At 40.3% G+C, this 24,502-nt stretch overlaps 1 protein-coding gene across 3 annotated transcripts in view; it reads left to right on the top strand.

Moving 5' to 3' along the window:
- The window catches only part of RBKS (ribokinase), a 104,923-nt gene that overhangs the window by 39,288 nt on the left and 41,133 nt on the right, over nt 1-24,502 (top strand). For all 3 annotated transcript variants that reach the window (XM_074395645.1, XM_003941534.4, XM_003941535.4), the window contains exons 3-6: nt 4,921-4,984; nt 5,911-5,973; nt 10,433-10,597; nt 20,258-20,349. In XM_074395645.1, the coding sequence (XP_074251746.1) occupies nt 4,921-4,984; nt 5,911-5,973; nt 10,433-10,597; nt 20,258-20,349 (384 nt within the window). The remainder of the gene's footprint in view (nt 1-4,920; nt 4,985-5,910; nt 5,974-10,432; nt 10,598-20,257; nt 20,350-24,502) is intronic.

Here is a 24,502-nt window from a genome sequence, read left to right as displayed (position 1 = left end):
ATTCACCCCCAAATGTATGTTGAAGAGTAGAATTACTAGATGGTTTCCGCCATTTGAAGATTCCAAGCAGCCTAAACAACCATGCCTCAATCATTTTGCAAAATAGAAGTTATGGTGCTGACTGAAGCTGCCCTCCTCAGCTTCAGGTCATAGTTCCGGACTCTGGAAGATATGCCAAAACTCTCCTTCAGTGCAGAAGGAGCCAGCCCAGTGGTAAGAGTGAAAGAAGCACCTCAGCACCCTTAGCTGGAGCAAATCCTCTTGTTCCTCATACACTCAGCACTTTTGCTTTCCATACGCTTGCTGCATTGTCAAATACAGAAGCCACTAGTCACATGTGGATATTTAAATTTAAATGAAATCAAAGTTAAAAATTGAATTCGTCAGTCACATAATCTGTATTTTAAGTATATGTATGGGGCAGAACAAATAGAAACCATTTTCTTTATTGGACAGCATGGATATAGAACATTTCATCATGGCAGAAAGTTCTGCTGGATGGGACTACTCTACAATATTCAGGGCAGAAGTGAGCCTGGGATTTCCAAAGAGCATTTGAGTTCTGAGAGTTGCCTTGGCTTATGTGCAAGTGCTTGTCCATAGTTGCTCTTGACCAGGCTTCCTTCATGTGGAACAAGCTCACACAGACAGGCTATCTCAGGCTATGCAGGTTTCCAAGAATCTTTCTGCCCAAAAGTATTTCACTGCTATAGCCAACAGAGTGTGAGAGTGCCTTCAAGGAGGCTGTTGGAAACAAAACCTTGCATGGAACCATTCTAGAATAGTTTGGGTGCTTGTAGCCATGTTCCTTGAAGAATGAAACATGACTACCATGACTACAAGATGGGTCCAAGGAAAATGAACAGAAGGACAACTAGTATGATTAAATCCTAAAGAGTCTCCAGTAAGCTTTTAGGAAGACTAGACTGGCCAGGGGTGGTGGCTCATGCCCATAATCCCAGCACTTTGGGAGGCTGAGGCGGGCAGATCACAAGGTCAGAAGAGTGAGATCATCCTGGCTAACATGGTGAAACCCCATCTCTACTAAAATACGAAAGAAAAGTAGCTATAGTCCCAGCTACTCAGAAGGCTGAGGCAGGGGAATTGCTTGAACCTGGGAGGCAGAGGTTACAGTCAGCCCAGATCACGTCACTGCATTCCAGCCTGGTGACAGAGCAAGACTCCATCTCAAAAAAGATGACTAACAAATATGAAATTGCCAACAATATAAGATGGTATTGAACTATGGGCATGATTAGGAATCTTACAGGAGATCTGTTAAGAGAATGTTATAGGAGATGAGAGGATTAACAAGGGCCAGACTAGGGAAGGTAGACCCTAAGTTGATACTTGAAAAACAAGTGAGGTTTGATTTGGTGGAGGAGAGGGCAAAGGCTCAGAAATGGTGGTAAGGAAACAGACAGGTTTCTTTCTATTGATATATCCAGAAAGGAACAGTTTTCTGTGGAAGAATAGAAAACACCAGGAGTGACTAAAACTTGGACAGAGACATAGTCCATTGAAGTAATGCTCACCTGCAGGACAGAAAAACAGAAGTTCCGTTCAGAAGGACAGTTGAGAGGTGGCAAGCCTACAGGCCTACAGGAGCCAAGCAGGTAACAGAAATTGCAGCAGGTTAGATAGGGACTGTGATGAAGTCAAGAGCTTATGCCTACTTTAAGGTACTCACCTCTCAGTTCCAGGTGGGTTGCCTTGCAGGAATGTGGACCCAGTGTTACCAGAACCTCTGAATTTTCAGAACCTCCTGGAAATCTGTTTTCGTGAAGTCTTCTAATATGTAAATATTTAGAACTGATTAAAATTAAAAACAAAAACAGCAGGGCATGCACACCAAAACCTGCACACAGGTATTTCTAGCAGCTTTATTTATAATTTCCCAAACTTGGAAGACATCCTTTAGTAGGTAAATGGATAAATAAACTCAGGTACATCCAAACAATAGAATATTATTCAGCCCTAAAAGGAAATTAGCTCTCAAGGCACAAAAAGACACAGAGGAGGCCGGGCACGGTGGCTCACACCTATAATTCCAGCACTTTGGAAGGCCAAGGCAGCAGATCACCTGAGGTCAGCAATTCGAGACTGGCCTCAGCAACATGGAGAAACCTGACTCTACTAAAAATACAAAATTAGCCAGGTGTGGTGGCACGTGCCTGTAATCCCAGCTACTCAGGAGGCTGAGGCAGGAGAATTGCTTGAACCCAGGAGGCAGAGGTTGCAGTGAGCTGAGATCATGCTATTGCACTACAGCCTTGGCAACAAGAGCAAAACTCCCATCTCAAAAAAAAAAAAAAAAAGACACAGAAGAACTTTAGTTGCATATTACTAAGTGAAAGAAGCCAATCCAAAAAGGCTACATACTGTATGAGAACTGTATGATACTCTGGAAAAGGCAAAACTATGGAGGCAATGAAAAGATTAGTGGTTGCCATAGGCTAGTGGGGAGGGAAGGATGAATATGCAGAGCACAAAGGATTTTTAGGGTAGCAAAACTATTGCATATGATACTATAATGGTGGATAGACGACATTTTACATTTGTCAAAGCCTGTAGAATATTCAACACCAAGAGTGAACCTTAATGTACACTATGGAGTTCGAATGATAATGACATGTCATGTAGTTTTATCAGTTGTTAACAAATGTACCACTTAGTTGCAGGGTGTTAATAGTGGGGGATACTAGTTGCAGGAAGGGACAGAGAGTATATGGGAACTCCATACTTTCTACTCACTTATGCCGAGAACCTAAAACTAGTTTTTTAAAGTCTGTTTTTTAGAAAACAATAATAGGACAGATGAAACATGTCTAGCAGTCACATTGAACTTTCAACCCACCAATTTACAACCTCTGCTATAGATTCAACTGTAGAATTCAAGCCAAGATCCAGCCAAGGTAGCAGTCAGACAAATGGTTAGCATTAGAGAGGTATGGGGAAAGATAACAGGGGTGTCCTGACTTGCACAGTAATTGCAGCACCACGGAGGCCAGAAACGGACAGTAGGGATTTGTTGGTAGGATGCCAGCAGTTGGTATCAAAGGCCTTGCAATCATAGCTTTCTGGCTTTGAGCCACAGACCTGAAGGTATGGCCCCTGCAAATGGCTGGCCAAGCAGAGAAGAGTGTCTGTTCTGAAAGAGCAAGAGGACTAACCAGATGAGTAGGGTACACACTCATGCTGACAGAAACAGGGAGAGATCCAGTTACCGAAGTGGACCACAAAGCAAGAGTGTGGTCACAGGATCCAGGCACAAACACAGCTACTTAAATTATGGTTCAGTGGTTCAGGGTTACACTAGGCACTAGGTTAACTAGCTTTTTCCTTTCTTTTTTTAACGGAGATCTGTATTTCTAGGCTAACTAGTTTTAAAGCTAGACAGGACTTTTTTTTTTTTTTTTTAACAGAGTCTTGTTTTGTCGCCCAAGCTGGATAGTGGCACTATCTTAGCTCACTGCAACCTCTGCCTCCTGGATTTAAGCGGTTCTACCTCAGCCTCCCAAGTAGCTGGGACTACAGGCATGCACCACCACGCCCAGCTGATTTTTGTATTTTTAGTAGAGACAGGGTTTCACCATGCTGATCAGGCTGATCTCAAACTCCTGACCTCAGGTGATCGACTTCAGGTAATCGGTCCACCTCCACCTCCCAAAGTGCTGGGATTACAGGTGTGAGTCACTGTGCCTGGCCTGAAGCTAGTCAGAACTTTTTAAGTAATAGACAATAGACACCCAATTCAAAATAGCTTAAGCAAAAATAAATAAATGTTTAAAAATAATGTATTGCCTTATATAACTGAAAAGCCCAATGGCAAAGCTGGCTTGAGAGGCTTAGGGGTCCGTTAGGAGTCTGTGTCTATTTGTGTCTGCCATCCTCCTGCTTTCTATTATGTTTCTCTATTTTCTTTCTAGCTGTCTCCGCGTGGTGAGCCCCAGTAGCTGCAGGCTTACATTATTTTACAGCCAGCAATCTTACTGGGAAGAAAATTTGTCTTCCCTGGTAGTTTCAAGAAAAGTCCCAGGATTGAGTCTTATTGGACTAATTTAGGTCACATGCCCATTCATGAACCCATCACTGTGACCAGGGTGGTAAGACACCCTTTTTTTGGTGAGACACCCTTTTTTTTTTTTTTTTTTTTTTTTTTTTTTTTTTTTTTTTTTTCTGAGACAGAGTCTTGCTCTGTTGCCCAGGCTGGCGTGCAGTGGCATAACCTCAACTCACTGCACCTCTGCCTCCCCAGTTCAAGTGATTCTCCTGCTTCAGCCTCCCAAGTAGCAGGGACTACAAGAAACTCACTTTTTAATCAGGCCTGGGTCCCTTGTTCAATCTAATCACGTTGTCTGTAGAACGGGACAAAAATGGGTGTCCAAAGGAAAAATTGAAATACCTTTAACAGAATAGATGCTAGGATGCAAAAACAGAATTCCGTTATATCAAGTTACCCAAGTTAGCTAGGGCCTTTGAAATTTCCTTCTCTTTGCCCCCATGTGTTAGTGTCAAAGGAGAAGATAAGATTCTGGAACATCAGGCAAGTCATGACAAGGATGCTCATATTTACAGTGAAGTACGAACAGCTAAGATTCTTTATAAACATTGAGGGTTGAAGATGGTAGACATCTCCATCTCCATGGGAATTATCACATGAACAGCTCAAAATGAAAATGACTTAATGAGTGACATTCGTTAAGTACTTCACATTTTAAATAGGCTGTAAGTGAAACATTATTATATAACAATTCTATGGGCTGCAATCAAGTCTAGCATCTTAAGAAGATTAATTAGTTAATGTTTATAAAGTACCGTGCAGATATGCCCTTTTAAAATGCTAAATATTCTAAAAACTACATTGTTAGCATTTTACTAACTATAAAAAATCTAATATTCATTATTTCTTTGGTACAGGTTGGCAAAGATTCTTTTGGCAATGATTATATAGAAAACTTAAAACAGAATGATATTTCTACAGGTAAAATTCCCATCTTTTTTAAAGTTAGTGTTTATAGCTTTTTTTTCTGTGATTTTGTGATGTGAAAAATTGAATCTAGAGAATTAGTAGACCTTCCCCTGTTGGCCAGAGAATTTTTATGTACAGGTTTGTCCATTCTTGCTTAAGTGTCCTTTGGTTGATTCTTCCATGTACATTCCTCCAGATAGGAATAAAGTTATAGGAATTTACAAACCTTTATCTCATGGATATGTGACAAATGACAAGGAGAAAAAGGTGCTGCATTCACAAAAGATGTTTTAAGAAAAGTCATTGAACATTATAGCTGGAAACAATCATTAGAAGCCATAGAGGCTGATACCATTATTTCACAGAAGAGAAAACTGAAGGCCAGAGATGTTCTGTGATTTTCCAAAAACACACAGTTGGTTGGAGCTAGAGCCAGCACTAGAATGAAGATCTGACTCCACTTCTGGGCTCTTTGCTGCTACTAAAGGCTGCCTGGTCAGCATTTCTGTTTATATGCCAGACCTTGATTCTTGGTGAAATACCAAGCTTATGAGAATGAAAATAATCAGACAAGTTCATTTTATAGGTTTGACCTTTACTTTTTATCTCAACTCTGACATTCCTTTCAAGGAAGAACGTAAGTGTGTTGGTCTAGAAAAGTGCATATGTAAACAGTTATGAATAATTGGAATCGAAAGTAGAAGCAGTTTGGTAGGTTGTTACTAATGCAGAGAAAAGGTGCAACTAAATATAAAGCTGTCTATTTTTCTTGTATAAATGATAGGTATAAATTAGCACTAATTACTTATTTTTTTATCATTCCAGATGGTTAAAGGTTAAAAAGTTTTTCCAAGTATTAGTGTTGTATTGAAATTGTTAAAATAAATTAGCCATGCCAGTCTGTATACATGTGATTGTAATTTTCTTTTTTCTTTCAGAATTTACATATCAGACTAAAGATGCTGCTACAGGAACTGCTTCTATAATTGTCAATAATGAAGGTAAGTGTTTTGCATATTGGAGTGTTATTTCATAAGACAGTTTATTTCCAGAGCTAGATCGGAAGCATCTATTTTTACCATGATCCTATGGACCTCTTACTATACCCACCACTCCAAGGCCTAAAACATACTTTTTCCAATCCAAATATAAATGTGTTTCCCTTTATACTTCTCACATTGATCATTCAGATCAATTTTCAGACAATTTTCAAAACTGTCTAACCACTATGTGTGAAGTTGCCTCAAAATAATATGTATATGCTCTAATGTCCCCATTACCCTTCATGTAAACTTTTAATTGACATTTGTCTCTAAAAGCAGTCAAGCATTCATCTGTCATTTCAGTTATCCGAGGTAAATAAATGTAAATAGGTGCAAAGAAAAGTTTGATGAGTCATATTTATAGAATACGTTCTGAGCAAATCACAGCAACTAATTACATCCAACTTATCGTTAGTGTTCAATTTTGCCTGCTCTTTCAACGGCAATCAAATCTCAAAAGTCTATATATACAACTAAGTCTGCCACAAGGCTTTGCCATAGTTGAAACATTTATCTTTTAAAATAGTAATTGGGCCTGGCACAGTGGCTCACACCTGTAATGCCAATGCTTTGAGAAGCCGAGATAGAAGGATCACTTGAGGCAAGGAGTTCAAGGCTGCAGTGAGCCACAGTCCCACCACTGCACTTCAGCCTGCATGACAGAGTGAGACCCTGACTCTAAATAAATAAATGAATGAGTGAACAAATGAATGAATGAAAACAATGGCTGGGTGTGGTGGCTCATGCCTGTAATCCCAGGATTTAGTTGGGGGCCAAGGCAGGTGGATCATTTGAGGTCAGGAGGAGTTCAAGACCAGCCAGTTCAACATGAAGAAACCCTGATTCTACTAAAGATACAAAAAAAAAACAATTAGCCAGGCTTGGTGGCACATGCCTGTAATCTCAGCTACTCAGGAGGCTAAGATAGGAGAATCACTTGAACTCGGGAGGTAGAGGTTGCAGTGAGCCAAGATCGTGTGACTACACTCCAGCCTGGGCAACAGAGCAAGACTCTATTCCCCACTCCCTCCCACCCCCCCCCAAAAAAAATATATATATATATATAATAACAACCTTCAAGTCAGGGTTTCATAATTTCTGCCAACTGTTTTAATTATGAAAACACCTACATAAGATTTTTTAAAAATCAGAATCAGTATTCAGAAGGACCAAGCATTTCATGGGGCATCTTTGACAGAACCTCGTGTGTTGTGGACAGTGTGCATTGTGTTAAATTAGAATTTGTCACAATGTGTCTTTTATTTATAATGCAGTGTTGCAAGATCATTTCTCACATAAAATACAGTATTTTTAACTCAACTTTAGTGATTCCAAGTTGCAATGATAATATATTTCACCTAGAGGTGGTAGATAAAAGTTTTCATTCTAACTATAGAAAGCCTGTGTTCATTTAAGCTGCATTTTAAGTAATTATTCCTGCCAACAACAGCTCATTCCTTGTCTGAAACCTCTTTTTTGTTGTTGTTGTTGTTGTTGTTGTTCTAGGAATATCCTCAAGTTCTCTTTTTTATCTGTGAATCAAAATCTGCATTTTCCATGCAAAGATATAATGTAATAGTGTGTGCTGAGTGTCTGCTTTGGTAGACCTTGCCTTGTTTACCACATACGGTAATGCCCTCAAGACTAGAGGTGGTAATAGAAGAATTAGGACAAATACATAGAGATGGGACAATCAGCTCCTTTAAGCAAAGGAGCAAGTTTGCAAGATAAAGTAGTGAGTTTAGTTTTGATAAGTTAAATTTGAGGCATGAACAAGCTAGCCATATGGCATTGTCTGTCAGACAGCTGTAGTCTTGGGCTTATTGCTGAGCAGGTAAGGCCAGTCCAGAAATTTGGATCTGGGAACCAGCAACATGGAAGCAGCAGTTGACTCCAACAGAGAATGAGGTCACTGAAGGAGAGATGCTGTCTTTCAGCAAATGGTTCTTTGAATTTTTCCAGGACTGAGGTTAGGTTTATGCTGAACCATCCCCACTTTATTAAGTCTTCCTCGTGGCCAACAAACACATCTGTGGTAAGATGAGAGAATAGAATTTGTTCTGTGTTGAGAGTTGATTTTAGGTCATGTCTATACAACATCAGCACAAGCAACCTGGAGCACAAAAAATGCCTGCTACAACTCATTGCTCCAGATCAGTGTTGTCCAATAAAAATAAAATGCAAACCTAAAGTGCAATAAAATATATATATATATTTAAATAAAATAAAATGCAAGCCACATGTGGAATTTTAAATTGTCTAGTAGCCACGTTTTTAAAAGTAAAAAGGAACAGGTGAATTTAACTTAGGCAATATATTTAACCCAATATATCCAAAATATTATCATTTTAGTGTATAATCAAAAATTTATCTTGGCCAGGCATGGTGGCTCACACCTGTAATTCTAGCACTGTGGGAGGCCGAGGTAGGTGGATCACCTGAGGTCAGGAGTTCAAGATCAGCCTGGGCAACATAATGAAACCTTGTCTCTACTAAAAATGCAAAAAAAAAAAAAAAAAAAAAATAGCCAAGCATGGTAGCACACCTCTGCAATTCCAGCTACTTGGGAAGCTGAAGTAGGAGAGTTGCTTGAACCTGGGAGGCAGAGGCTGCAGTGAGCCAAGATCATGCTACTGTACTCCAGCAGCAGAGAGAGCGAGACTCTAAAATTTATCTTAATTTTTTTTAATTTTTAAACTATTAGGAATTAATGGATATTATACCTTATACCTTATTTCCTTTGTACTGTCTTTGAAATCCACTTGTGGTTTACTTAAAGCACACCTCAGTTTGGACTAGCCACATTTCTTTCTTTTTTCTTGAGACAGTGTCTTACTCATTCTTGCCCAGGCTGGAGTGCAATGATGTGATCTCAGGTCACTGCTACGTCCGCCTCCCAGGTTCAAGTGGTTCTCATGTCTCAGCCTCCCCAGTAGCTGGGACTACAGGTGCATACCATCATGCCTGGCTAATTTTTGTAATTTTAGCAGAGATGGGTTTTCACCATTTGACCAGGCTGGTCTCGAATTCCTGACCTCAAGTGATCTGCCCAGCTTGGCCTCCCAAAGTGCTGGAAATTATAGGTGTGAACCACTGTGCCCAGCCAGGACTAGCCATGTTTCGAGTGTTCAATGGCCATGTGTGGCTTGTGCTTATGACTACCATATTGGGCAGCACAGCTCTTAAGAGTTCACCTTACAGAGGAAATGCACCACCACTCTCTCTCATTGAGGTGGGATTATAGACAGCGGGTCCAAGTAATAAGAATATATCAGGGCCAGGCACAGTGGCTCACACCTGTAATCCCAGCACTTTGGGAGGCCTACGCAGGCAGATTACCTGAGCTCAGGAGTTCGCAACCAGCCTGGGCAACATGGTGAAACCCCGTCTCTACTTAAAAAATAGAAAAAATTAGCTGGATGTGATGGAGCTACTCGGGAGGCTGAGGTAAGAGAATTACTTGAACCCAGGAGGCAGAGGTTACAGTGAGCTGAGATTGCGCCACTGCACACCAGCCTGGGTGACAGAGCGAGACTCCATCTCAAAAAAAAAAAAAAATTCCTTAGTTCTGTTTCTGTTTGGTTCATTACAGTATAGGCCGGATATCCCCTCTCTTCTATATCTGATACAATTTTCTATGTGTTAGATATTTAAAATGTGTTTTGATTGACAGAATCACTTTTTAGAATACCATAGGGTACACACATGAACAATGTCATACAAGTTTATTCCTATTTATATTCATCTCTGTGGCATCTGTCATTTAGGATTCAGAACTGCTACCACATAGATATACCAGATATTTTCCACAAAAGAAATTTTTTGCTGAGTGCAATGGCTCACACCTGTAATCCCAGCACTTTGGGAGGCCAAGGTGGGTGGATCACCTGCGGTTGGGAGTTTGAGACCAGCTTGACCAACATGCAGAAACCCCATCTCTACTAAAAGTACAAAATTGTCTGGGCATGGTGGCACATGCTCGTAATCACAGCTATTTAGGTGGCTAAGGCAGGAGAATTGCTTGGACCCGGGAGACAGAGGTTACAGTGAGCCAAGATTGTGCCATTGCACTCCAGCCTGGGTAACAAGACTGAAACTCCGTCTCAAAAAAAAAAAAAAAAAAATTTCTTTTTAAAGTATGTTATATGTCATTTCTCAACTAATATTCTTTGTATATAAGAATACTGGGAAAATCTTTTTAAGATTTTACTTAAGGTGATCAGAATAATGTGAGTCTTACAGAGATATAAAAGTTACATTTGGAACTCAGAATTCAAGCTGAATAACCTAGAAATGTTAAAATTGATACAACACATTTTGTATAATGACTTTATAAGGGTGATTGTATTAGTAACACTGCAGCATATTGCTTGGCTTTTTTTTAGTTTTGATATAAATAGGTGGAATTTCCTTATAGGCCAGAATATTATTGTCATAGTGGCTGGAGCAAATTTACTTTTGAATACGGAGGACCTGAGGGCAGCTGCCAGTATCATTAGCAGAGCCAAAGTCATGGTCTGCCAGCTCGAAATAAATCCAGCGACTTCTTTGGAAGCCCTAACAATGGCCCGCAGGAGTGGAGGTAATTATACATATTTGTCATTCTTTCTATGAAAGCTTTTATTGCTGTCTTAATTAAAGTTACCCTTTTAAGTTAAGCAAAGCAATACTCTTTCTGTAGTAAAATATTCTTCCTTCCATCTGTTAGATTCACAGTCTTGTGGTTCTTGATAATGTTAGAAAACCGTACAAACAGGGTAAAAAAAAAAAAAATGAGTAGCATTTCCGAGATCCTTCAATATAACTCTTCAATGTAGCTGGCAGAAATGGTACAAACAGAATTAGAATCCCTGAAGCAGCCCCTTGTTCAAAGTACACTTTAACTTTAGGTGGTGAAATGTTTTCTACTCTGAGAAGCAGACGTTAAGCTGCATGTTACACATACAAATACATGCATACATACATACATACATACAAAAGTAACTGGGGCAGCCCAGTTACTTTTTGATAAACATCTCTAGGAAGTAAAGATAGTTTTTTTCTCCTTTTTGTAAAACTTTATCATCTTTTCAATAAACAACAAAAGATTATTTATATGTAATATATTCTGTGTTATCAGTGCCCATTGACATTGCCTCTTTTGTTTGACCTTTGATTTTGAAAACTTTCAAACCTACAGAAGCAGGCAGAATTGTACGATGAAATCTATCACCCAGCTTCCACAGTTATCAACCTGTAGCTAATCTTGATTAATCTGTTCTCCCATTCACTCTTCTTCTCTCGCCTCCAGCAAATAACAGACTTTAAAAAAATCCAGATAATTTCTTTGCTTCTTTTTTTTTTTTTTTTTTTGAGATGGAGTTTTTCGCTCTTGTTACCCAGGCTGGAGTGCAATGGCGCGATCTCGGCTCACCGCAACCTCCATCTCCTGGGTTCAAGCAATTCTCCTGCCTCACCCTCCCGAGTAGCTGGGACTACAGGCGTGCGCCACCATGCCTAGCTATTTTTTTTTTTATTATTTTTAGTAGAGACTGGGTTTCATCATGTTGACCAGGATGGTCTCGATCTCTTGACCTCGGGATCCACCCATCTCGGCCTCCCAAAGTGCTGGGATTATAGGCGTGAGCCACCGCGCCCAGCCTTGCTTCATTTTTAACACTGACTAATGGTGAAAGCATCTTCTGAATTAGAATCCCATTTCTGTCCCTTGTCAGCCTCATGGTCCTAGCAGAATTACCTGACTTTTCTGAGCCTTGTCAGTAAAATGCATGTAGAAATACTCTTATCTGCAGAATTGTTCAAGGATGGAATAAAATAAAATATGATGGCAAGCATGGTGTAGTACTTGTTGGTAAGTACCAATGTTTTCTCTTCCATCTACTACTCTCTTTAAATTAAAATTAGGATAATATCCTGATCAAGCATCATTTGGTGAAAAAAATCAAAATAAATAGTAGCCACTCTAACACGAGGACTTCTTGATATTGTGGCAATAATTCTGTGATTTTTTTAAAAAATGAAATAGAGAACCACATTGACTTTTTCTCAAGATACAAAACTAAAAAGAAAAGGAACAGTGTGTGTGTGTGTGTGTGTGTGTGTGTGTGTGTGTGTGTTTATATAAGTGATTTCTCCCAAAGCGTATAGTGTTCTACATAGAAATAAATGGAAAATAAGTTACTGAAATGATTTTGTGGAGAATTTTTAAATGTTCGTCCTGATTTAACAAATTTTCCTCTTGGCAAAACAACATGCTGTGGTAAATTTTCACTGACATTTAGTGTATTTTTAATGGACTTGAAGCTGTCAGAAAGAATTCTAAGCCAAAACCCATTTGGTTACATTTTCTCAGAGTGTCACAGTAAAGTCTAATGCTTATGGTACGCATTCTCTGCACTGTGCTCATCTCAGCCGAGTGATGTGAATACAGTGTGCCACCCTGCTCCTGCTCTTGTCTTTCTTTGTATAGATCAAAGCATATTCTTGTGTAACTTCTCTTTTTTTTCCTACTATCCCTTGCTGCTCAGAGATCACTGTTTCCTCTGTCCTAGTCTAGTTGCCTGTTACCTACCCAGCTTGTGGAGGAGAGAAAGGTACAGCAGCCACAGTTGAGGATCTAAGCTTTCACAGGTGAGACTAGAGTAATCCCAATGGGCAGGGAGCCTCCCCGGGGGCTGTCATTGGGTGGGGTCCAGAAAGGCTCCCTCCATCCCCTTCCATGCAGCTCTTCCCGTTGGGAGCTGGAGGAGCTGGGGCAGCAGGAAGGTGGGTAGGTGAAGGTGAGCCACAGACCACTTGGCCTACTTCACACTTTCACTAAGAGCCAGCGTGCCTAGGTATTAATTCTGCGTGAATGTTGTTATATAATAATATCACATGAATTTACATGTACATTACAGCTTATCAAGTACTTTATTACACATTTTATCCTCAGAAAACCCTCATGTGAAAGATATGGCAGGCATTGTTCTCTTAGATTAAGGGTGAGAAGACCGAGACTGAGAGGTTAAGTAATGTGTTCAACCAGTGTCACACTTTAAGCCGAGGAAACCAGGATTTCAGACTCTTAAGACCCAAATTCTGTCTCCTAGACCACTCTTTAAACTCCCACAACCCATTGATTACAGCAAACTGAGCCTTTATGAAGAATAGCTCTAGAAAAGTGAAGTTCGTAAGTGTTAACACTGTCCAGCACATGTCCTAAGCTTTGTGTGTTTTTGCTGCTCAAGAAACAGAGAAGAGGGTCTAAAGTATTTTCAGCACTATGACCCCAATAGAAAACACACACACACACACACAAGTACACACATGCACACAAGCACACACACTCATCTGTTCAGAACTCCTCCAGTCAGGTGGCTTTCTCTGGCCAAGTCAGCTGGTCCCTTTTGGTAGATACTCGCCAGATGCAGCTTAGATTCTATTCCATGAGGAGGGTCTGCGTCTGTGTCTCTCTCTCTGTGTGTGTGTGTGTGTGTGTGTGTGTGTGTGTGTGTGTGATGCATCATCATTCTCATATGCAAGAAGAATGGTATAATGAAAGGAGAGCATTGAGTTGGGAATCATGAAATATGGCTTTAAATTCATAATCAATCAGCAAATGGGGTATCTCAGTCAAGTAAATCAGTTCCTCTCTCTGGACATCAGTTTCTTCTTCTGTGACACCAGAATTGGGCTGAGAGCTCTCAGAGTTCTTTCATTTCACTTTGGACTGATCCCGGAGCAGAGTGGGCAGAGCTTAATGATCTCTTAAGCACTGAGCACCCTACTCTTTGCCCCAGGAAGCTGCATATGTGCTGATCAGCATTATTCCATCTTCAAGAAAGATGATAAAGTGATAAAGTCATCATCGTCATCATCGCCTATGATTATCACGGTTGCATTTTTACTGTTTACAAGTAGTGAATTTTGAATTAAACACATTGTATAACTAGATTATACTAATATAGCAGTTATGATAATCTAAAGGAAAAGATCTTTGACTATACTGTCTGAAAACTCTCTGTGTCTATCAAAATGAAAGCATTGATTTTAAAGACATAGCAGCTACAACACCAAAAATCAGTAGCCCTGTATAACCCCCATCCTCACCAGGCCATGATGCTAGGAGGTAGGGCCACTGAAGAGCCAGTGCTGCAGCTGCTTGTGATGAAATTATGCATGTTGGTTCTAGTCTTTATATCCATTTCCAAACAAATGGAACAGTACATGAACAGTGATAAATAATTGAGATTGTAAAATTGTCAAAGTTAAATTCTAAGTGATGCAAAATATCTTTTAATGCCTCTTTAGTCCTTTGGCAAATGAAACTTCTTGTCTGGCCATCTGGACTTTCACAATGACATTGTCCAGCACATAGCCCAAGTTTTGAGTGTTTTTGCTGCTCAAGTCACAGAAAAGAGCCTCTGGAGTAATGTTCAGCAAAGACAGTATTTTTAGTATCCCGATATTCTCACAGTATCTTCATTTAGGATGATTTTCTTCCCTGGTTTCTTTGAGCTAATTTTTAGGACCTTCCTAACTGTCCAGCCCCTGCCCTCCATGGCAACACCATAAAGAGCTTCTGCCTCATTTTCCTGCCTTTTAACCTATACAACTGCTCCTCCGGGCCTCACCAGTTCCTTACTGACATTATTGTGCTATCTATTAACATGCAGATAAGATAACTAAGAATTTAGTCCATCTGACATTGTAATTAATAATAATTACTGTTGGGTGCTGCCAGTCACCTCTGAACTCCAAGTTACTTTGTGGTACATGCTGTGCTCTCTAGCTCTGCCTGCTCCCAGGATGACATCATGTTTTCCACCTTGTCTGTTACAGATTTGCATTCTTCTTTGATTAACTACATCTACTCATTCATGTTTCTTTCGTCATGGTAGAATATTTATGCTCATTTGTGGTAGCACAAACTGAGAAGAATGGCATTTACATTTTTCCCCTAAATTTAGTTACTTGTCAGGCTCTAAGCCTATGTGTCCTGTTACTATTGAAGAATGCTGTCCCTCAGTAAAGTAGAGGCAAATAAGATTGATTCTTAAACAGTGTTGACAATAAAATTATAGAATTCCTTATTCTAGCAATTGAGACTTAAATTTTAATGTAATTTTTTCCTTAAAATTTGCTTTTCTTGTGGAGAATTTCAACTATTTGTGGACATACAGAGAAATAGTATGCTAAATCCATATATAATATCATTTAGCTTCAACAGTTACCAACACGTGGCCAGTTTTTTTTTCTTCTTTTAAATTCCATCTTTTATTTTAGATACAGAGGGTACACATGCAGACTTGTTTTTGTTTGTTTTTTGTTCTGTTTTGTTTTTCTGAGGCAGAGTCTCACTCTGCCTGCCCAGGCTGGAGTGCAGTGGTACAATCTTGACTCACTGCAGCCTCCACCTCTCAGTTTCAAGTGATTCTTGTGCCTCAGCCTCCCAAGTAGCTGGGATTACAGGCATACACCACCACACCCAGCTAATTTTTGTATTTTTAGTAGACACAGAGCTTCACCATATTGACAAGGCTGATCTTGAACTCCTTACCTCAGATGATCCACCTGCTTCAGCCCGCGAAGGTACTAGGATTACAGGTGTGAGCCACCATGCTGGGCCTTCATATGCAGATTTGTTACATAGGAATATTGTGCCCAGGTAGGGAGCATAGTACCCAAGAAGCAGCTCTTCAAGCTGTGCCCCTTCCCACTCCAGTACTCTGTAATGTCTGTTGTTCTCGTCTTTCTGTCCACGTATGCGCAATATTTTGCTCCCACTTATAAGTGAATACATGCACTATTTGGTTTTCTGTTCCTTTGTTAGTTTGCTTAGGATTATGGCCTCCAGCTCCATCTGTGTTGCCGCCAAGGACATGATTTCATTCTTTTTTATGGCTATATGGTATTCCATGGTGTATATGTGCCACATTTTCTTTATCCAGTCCACCATTGATGGGCACCTCGGTTGATTCCATGTCCTTGCTATTGTAACTAGCATGGTGATGAACATACAAGTGCATGTTTCTTTTTGGTATAATGATCTGTTTTCATTTGGGTGTGTACAAAGGCATAGAATTGCTGGGTTGAATGGTAGCTCTGTTTTAAGTTACTTGAGAATCAGTCTCCGAACTGCTTTCTACAGTAGCTGAACTAAGTTACATTCTCTGCAGCCTCAACAGCATCTGTTGTTTTTTGACTTTTTACTAATAGCTGTTTTGACCAGTGTGAGATGGTATTTCATTATGGTTTAATTTGCATTTCTCTAATGATGAATGAAATGATGAGTAGCTTTCCATATGTTTGTTGGCAACTCATGTGTCTTCTTTTGAGAAATGTCTGTTCATGTTCTTTGCCCATTTTTTAATGGGGTTATTTGTTTTTTGCTTGTTGCTTGGTTAATTTGTGTAAGTTCCTTATAGATTCTGCGTATTAGACCTTTGTCAGATGCATAGTTTGCAAATATTTTCTCCCATTCTGTAGGTTTTCTATTTACTGTATTGATCATTTCTTTTGCTATCCAGAAGCTCTTTAGTTTAATTCAGTCCCACTTGTCAATTTTGGTTTTGTTACGGTTGCTTTGGGGGACTTAGCCAAAAATTCCTTGCCAATGCCAGTGTCAAGAAGGGTATTTTCTAAGCTTTCTTCTAGGATTTTTATAGTTCAAGGACTTACATTTAAATATTTAATTCATCTTGAGTTAATTTTTGTATAAGGTGAAAGATAAGGGTCTAGTTTCATTCTTCTACATATGGCTAGCCAGTTAACCCAGCATCATTTATTGAATAGCGAGACTTCCCCACTGCTTGTTTTTATTACACATGGCCAGTCTTGTTTTATCTGTATCCTGCCTCATGGCTCCCTACCCCGCACTGCCGCCTTGGATTATGTTGAAGCAAAACTCAGATGTTATATCATTTCATTCATAGTATACCTGTTTTTTGATATGAGATACTCTATGTTTTAAGAGTGATGTCTTTGCATGCAGCACTTAATCTGTAGCTCATTAATTTAGTGAGTAACCTCTCTGACATTCTTTTCTTCTATGTAAGTGTGAAAATGCAAATACACATATAGTTATGTATGTTTGCTATTTGTTCTTTTTAAAAAGGGAGGGTAGGCTAGGCATGGTGGCTCACACCTGTAATCTTAGCACTTTGAGAGGCCAAGGTGTGAGGATCACTGAGCCCAGGAATTCAAGAACAGCCTGGGCAACATGATAAAACCTCCAAAAAAAAAAAAAAGAAAGAAAGAAAGAAAGAGAGAGAGCAGGGGAGGGGAGGGAAAGAAATTGGCCAGGCATGATGACAGGCACATGTAGTTCTAGCTACTTGGGAAGCTGGTGGGCAGGGATCACTTAAGTCTGGAAGGTGGAGGTTGCAGTGAGCTGAGATTGTGCCACTACACTCCAGACTGGGTGTTAGAGCCATCTCAAAAAAGGTGGGTGGAGTGGGTGGGCAGTACAAAAGTGCCTTGTTCACTTATAAATAAATTATAGAACTCTTTCTCTGACAAACGGAGATCTACTTTATTCTTTTTAACAGCTGTAGTGTATTACATCAGACATGTATGTTATAGTTTTGCTCTTGTTGCCCAGGCTGGAGTGCAGTGGCACAGTCTTGGCTCACTGTAGCCTCTACCTCCCAGGTTCAAGCGATTCTCCTGCCTCAGCCTCCAGAGCAGCTGGGATTACAGGCATACACCACCACACCTGGCTAATATTTGTATTTTTAGTGGAGACAGGGTTTTGCAATGTTGGTCAGGCTGGTCTTGAACTCCTTACCTCAGGTGATCCACCCACTTCACCTTGCCAAAGTGCTGGGATTACAGGCATGAGCCACCAAGCCCGGCTTATGTCGTAATGTTTTAAACTAATCCCCTTTGATAAATGTGTAGGTTTCTTTTAGTGTTTCCTGTTGCAAACAAGAGCTGTACAAACAACACTGTTTATCATCTTTGCATGCCTGTGATTTCTGTAGGATGGGTTTAGAAAAGGAATTGCAGGATCAGGCAATTTCTATAGAAATTAGGATTTCTGTAAGATGGGTTTAGAAAATGAATTGCAGGATCAAGAAAAAATGGATCTTTTAAGAATGGCTCCACCTGCGTGATCTGCACATGTGCCCCAGAACCTAAAGTACAATAAATACAAATAAAAATAAAAAAAAGAATGGTTCCTACAATGTTGTTCCACACTGGTACCTTGCTCTAACCTGTGCTCACATGCTGATGAATGTAGATTTGAGGATCACACTAGGCGAGCAGTTGTTTCCATTTAATGCTTGAGGAACATTGGGAATGATATATTGTCCCGAAAACCTAAAAAGTTTAAGTGAGTATGTTAGAATACTGGACAATGAGATCCTTTATGTGTAACTGACATCTGTAAGACCACTGAGAAGTGAGAGAACCAATGAGCAATACTGTTCCCAGGCTACAGACTCCAGAAGAAGGCAGAAGAGATGGGTAGACAGGCAGGAGTGTTGGGCTATGTGTAAAGGACAATATAATAACAGCAATAATCCTTTACATTTGTACAGCACTTTAGAGTTTACACTGGGCTTTTACATCTGTTTTCTAATTTAAGCTGCACAATAACTCTATACAAAAATCTGAGCAGCCAAAAATATACCATAGAATTTCTGTGGGTAGGCATCCTGGATTCTAAAATAACAAAAATGTGGGAATAGTATTCGCCTATACTGGACAAGACCCACTGACTGAATCAAAATTTTAGGTAAGACCAAGAAAGGTGCAGAAGTAGACTAGATGTCCTCACCAGGTGGTTTCCGTTAGCCACATGCTGATTAGCTTCTTCCAAGGAATGTGGAATGGATTAGTGCCCAGCTGGCTATGTGAGAGCCACCTGGAGAACTTATGAACATGCAGATTCCCTGATCTCACCCCTAGAGATTCTGAGTCAGTGGGTTTGAGGTCAGTCCTAGAAATTAGGCATTTTAACAAGCTCTTCTAGTGATGTTGATATGCACCCAAGTTTGTAAGCCACTGCTGAGAACTGCAGCTAGAGAATTTTACACTGTGGGTCTATAGTCGATGAGACTACTTAACACACGTCAGTAGACCTGGGTTGAGAAAAGACTAACTAATCTAGTTGAGTACTCAAGTGAATAAGTGCTATAACAAAGAGGAAGCTTCCTATGAATGTCATTTCTAAAGACGTGAAATATGTATGTGTATATATATCTACACACATACACACATATATATTATGTATATATACATGTATCACATTACATATTCCAACTTGGGTGACATATGTATCACATAGTACAAAGTTCCAAACCAAAGGGTGTTTTAAAATATTGTTAATTGGCATTGGGGTATGTGTTGCTGTGGACAGAGTCCTAGCCTAGAGAGACCACTTTTTTTTAGAGTGGACCAAACCCTGAACTTAAACCCAGAGGACCCCTGGGTAGGAGTCCAGCTTAACTGTGTCCAGTGTATGACCTTAGACATGTGACTTCATCTTTCAGAACCTCACTTTCCTCCCTCTGAAAAATGGCCATGGTATATTCATTTCCCTGTGTCCGCTCTTCCCATCTATCCTTCTCTTGTAGTCTCTCAGTCTGAGCTAGCACCAGCCTCTGATTGAATTCCTCCTCCTTTCTCAATCTTTTTTTTTATATTCCCAGATTGCTCACAGAAGCCAAGAATGTAAGCTTTTGTGTAAGTGCATATGTTGCAGGAGTAATTGTGATATATTTGGGAGGCCTACATAGGTGTACAAAATATGCATATGCACATGATCTTCACGCTTACTATTCCCACCGGGAACATTCTGAACTCTTCATTGTTTCTTTTCTATCAGCTCTTTTTCATCCCTGGAAAATGGATTTATGAACTAGCCTTGAAACCAAGCACTTAAAGTAACCCACAAAAATGCCCACCACCCTGTTCATATTCACACATCCTTTCATCCCACAGCATTTTTGCTTTTCTCTGATGTTCTTGTGGCCTTTGTCTTAACTCTATAATCATGTTGACTGTAATATTGCTGTTTTTCCTGGAAGCTGAAATGTTGTAAAGTACAAAGTAGAGAAAACGGAAATAAGGAATTGGCACCAGGCTATCATGGAAACTGAGATTTCAGACTTTTCTCTATATCCGTAACTAAGTGGATATTTAACCAAATGAAGACAAAAATGAACTTGGGGATTTTCCCTACTAAACGTCTGTAAATGCATCATGTTAAAAATGAAAACCAATACTAAACCTCTTTTCCATTCCTTTGTAGTGAAAACATTGTTCAATCCAGCCCCTGCCATTGCCGACCTGGATCCCCGGTTCTACACCCTCTCGAATGTGTTCTGCTGCAATGAAAGTGAGGTAAGGGTGAATTGCTTTGGTCATTCTGTGAGAAACCAAAAGTTCGAGCAAGTAGATGAAGCAAAGGGGCAGAACTAACCACATCAATTTGATGATGTGAATTCTCAGGCATGGTGAAAACAGATTTTTTCAGTTTACTGGGGTGTGGAGAAACGGAAATTAGTAAATCCTAGGGGGGGAAAAGGGATTCTCTGAGTCACTTCCATATTCTAGCACTTATCAAACCTCAGTTAATTTTAGTCCCTTCCTTGCCCTCACCCTGGGTGTTTTGTTTTCTTTTTTAATTATTTCATATTCTGCAGACTATATTGAGTTGCCAGGTTTAGCAAGTAAAAATACAGGATGCTCAGTTAAATTTGAATTTCAGATAGATAATAAATAACATAACTAATAAATTTATACTGTAAAATTGCCTGTCATTTATGTTAAATTCAAATTTAACTGAGCTTCTGTATTTTATCTGGCCACCCTAATCAGTGTAAAACTCCCGAAGGATCTGCTACCTTCTGTTGTGAAGACCGTGTCATGATGTGTACATCTGAACAGACTGTTTATCAATTGGTACAATAAGAAAGGGTATTGTACCGCCCTCTCTTAAGTATTGTTAGGAAGAAAATTGTAATATTTCCCTCTTTTTATAATCCAGACAGCATTAGAACAGAGCTCTCTCTCATTATTGGGATGCAGGTATACACACTGGTGAATGTAACATGGAGAGAAAGAAATTAATGAACTGTAAAAGTTGAATTTCCATTTTTTGTTTTTGAGATGGGAACTCACTGTGTCACCCAGGTTGGAATGCAGTGGTGTCGTCATGCCTCACTGCAGCCTCTACCTCCCAGGCTTAAGCAGTCCTCCCACCTCAACTTCCCAAGTAGCTGGGACTACCGTGCTTGGCTAATTTTTAAATTTTGTGTAGAGATGGGATTTTGCCATGTTGCCTAGGCTAATCTTGAACTCCTGGGCTAAATCAGTCTTCCTGCCTCAGCCTTCCAAAGTACTGGGATGACAGGTGTGAGCCACTACACAGCCTAATTTTCCATTTGGTTTAAAGGTTGAATGAAGGTTTCTAGGATTTCTTGACCTGCTTTCTTGATAACCTCATCTCTCAAAACATAGAGGAAATAAGAAAGAAGACTGCTACAAATAAACTAATTTTAACAAACCACAATAGGGTTATGCAATATTTTTGAGCAACCACCATGCTAGGAAGAAGGAATTGTGGGAAATAGTGACCATTTCACAATAAGAGGTTAGAGTACCCTCAACTGCTAAACTGGCCTAAACTTTCCTGCTAGATACTTGAAGAGCACTCTATTTATTTCTCAAATGTTCATCACAGCTCAAATTACTTATTCAATTCTTCTGTCTTCCCCATTAAATTATAAGTTCCATGAAGTCAGAGACATCTGTCTTATTCACTGTTGTATCCCTGATGGCTATCCCTGTGTATATAGTTACCTATTGCTGCATAATAAATTACCTCCAAAATGTAGTGGCTTACAACAGCAATATTTATTGCCACTCTCAGCTTTTGTACATCAGGAATTCACACAGGGGATAGCATGGTTTGACTCTCCTGTACAATGCCCGGGGCCTGAACGGGAAGACACAGAGGCTGAGAGCTGGAAGTTTTCTTCACTCACATACCTGACAGTTGATGCTAGCTTTTGGCTGGGGGCATAATGAGGTTGTTGGCCAGAGCACTTACACATGGCCTCTACTTGTGACTTGGGCTTCCTCATAATATGGTGGCTGGGTTTCAAGATCCAGCTTCCCAAGAGAAGGAGACATCTGGCAGAAGCCATGTTGGCTTTTATGACTTAGCTTGAGAAGTCACACAGCATCACTTCTGACTCATTCCATTGATTTAAGCAGGAAGGTCCACCCTAGTACCTGACCCCTTAATGGAAGGTTGTCATTGGCACAGTGTGAAACCAAGATGTATGATATGATATAAGTTAATATGGTTATCTTTGGAAAATATTATCTGCTACACTGTACCTACACGTAGTTGGCACTTAGCAAATGCTTATGAAATAAATAAATGAAAGAACTCTGGTCTTTTTTTTTTTTTTTTTTTTTTTTTGAGATGGAGTCTCTTGTCGCCAGGCTGGAGTGCAGTGGTGCAATCTCAGCTGGCTGCAACCTCCACCTCCTGGGCTCAAGCAATTCTCCTGCCTCAGCCTCCCAAATAGCTGGGACTACAGACACGTGCCACAGCACTGGGCTAAATTTTTATATTTTTAGTAGACACAGGGTTTCACTGTGTTGGCCAGAATGGTCTTGATCTTTTGACTTCATGATCCGCCCACCTCAACCTTCCAAAGTGCTGAAATTACAGGCATGAGGCACCACGCCCAGCCAGAACTCTGGTCTTTAGGGAAATTGGTCTCAGAAACTTAATGGAAGTAAGAAAAACATTAAAAGCTTAATGTCCTTACAGATGAACTCTAATCACAGTGATAATGTAAATTCATACTTAAGATACTCTGCCCCAAACACAGACCATTGATATGTAAATATTAAAGGAGACAATGAAAAGATACAAGCTCTAAAACAAGATAAATAACTCCACAGATCAGAAATGGAACAGCCTCACAGAGCATTCAGCCTTGGATATGCTGGCTGTACAGCCCCAGAAACAGGCAGAGGTGGTAGGAAGTTCACCCACTGTGGGTCCTGGGCACTAAAAGTGTGCCACTTATAGGGGACTGAAGCCAAGCCCACCAATGGAAACCATACATGCTGGACCATGGCTTCCCTGCTAACAATAAAAGGTGGAGGAAGCTGCTACCCCTGCTGCCTGAAGCATATATAATACTCCCAACCTGAGGAGATAGGAGGACAAAGACAGCCTCTGGCCAAGAAGGAAACCAAGCCAACCACTGACACTTAGTGACTGGACTGGCAGTAGCCCCAGAAACAACAGAGCAGGAACTCCCTATTGACAATATAATACCTGGTTCTGTTTTAGAGACTCTTATGTGCCTGGTGGATGCTACTATAAAACCACTGAGGGCCAGGCATGGTGGCTCACGCCTGTAATCTCAGCATTTCGGGAGGCTGAGCCAGGCAGATCACAAGGTCAGGAGATTGAGACTGCCTTGGCCAATATGGTGAAACCGTGTCTCTACTAAAAATACAAAAATTAGCTGAGCATGGTGGCGGTGCCTGTAGTCCCAGTTACTCACAAGGCTGAGGCAGGAAGGATCTCCTGAATGCCAGGGCATTCCTTTTTCTGCTGCCTGTCAGTACCTCTGCTAATCTGCTTCCATCTTCTCTGGCAAAAACAAACAAAAGAAATGAATAGTCTGCACACATGGAAAGCAAAAACTGGAAATTTGAGAAGAGACACTGTGGCCCAAGAATGACCTGGAAGAATTACGCCCTTAGGTGCCAAACTTACAGGTTCAATTTATACCAAAATCATTGGCAGTGATCCCTTCCTTTCTCCTTTCCTGCCTCCCCTCCAACCTTCCTTCCCCCACCCCCTCCTTTCCTTGTGTGTGGAATTCTCTTTGTTGCCCCTAACTCTTTGTTAAAATTATTATATGTGCAGAAGAGCTGATGAACACTCTTGCACCTAAACATTTGATAACATTTTGCTGTATTTGCATCTCCTCTCCCTGTATTTAGCTTTGTTTTTGATTAAAACTAAGTGAAAAAAGTATTTTGTTGTTGTTGTTGAGAGTAAGTTGCAGACAGAATGATCCCTTGCCCCTAAATACTTTGGCATATGTCTCCTAAGAGGAACCACAATACTTTTATCACACCTAAGAAAATGGTCAGTAATTCCATGCTATCATCTAATATCCAAGTCACATTCGAATTTCCCCTGTTGTCCCAAGAATGTCTTTTATAGTTCTTGTTGTCATTGTTAATTGCTTTATTCATTTTACTGTACCAATATCCATCAAGGTTCCCATTGCATTGGTTGTTATGAAAAAGAAGGGGCCGGGCGTGGTGGCTCAAGCCTGTAATCCCAGCACTTTGGGAGGCCGAGGCGGGTGGATCACGAGGTCGAGAGATCGAGACCATCCTGGTCAACATGGTGAAACCCCGTCTCTACTAAAAATACAAAAAATTAGCTGGGCACGGTGGCACGTGCCTGTAATCCCAGCTACTCAGGAGGCTGAGGCAGGAGAATTGC

Source organism: Saimiri boliviensis, chromosome 1, assembly GCF_048565385.1.
Source record: "Saimiri boliviensis isolate mSaiBol1 chromosome 1, mSaiBol1.pri, whole genome shotgun sequence".
NCBI lineage: Eukaryota > Metazoa > Chordata > Mammalia > Primates > Cebidae > Saimiri > Saimiri boliviensis.
Note: the sequence above shows the minus strand (reverse complement) of the source record. Positions and strands in the feature narration are given on the sequence as shown.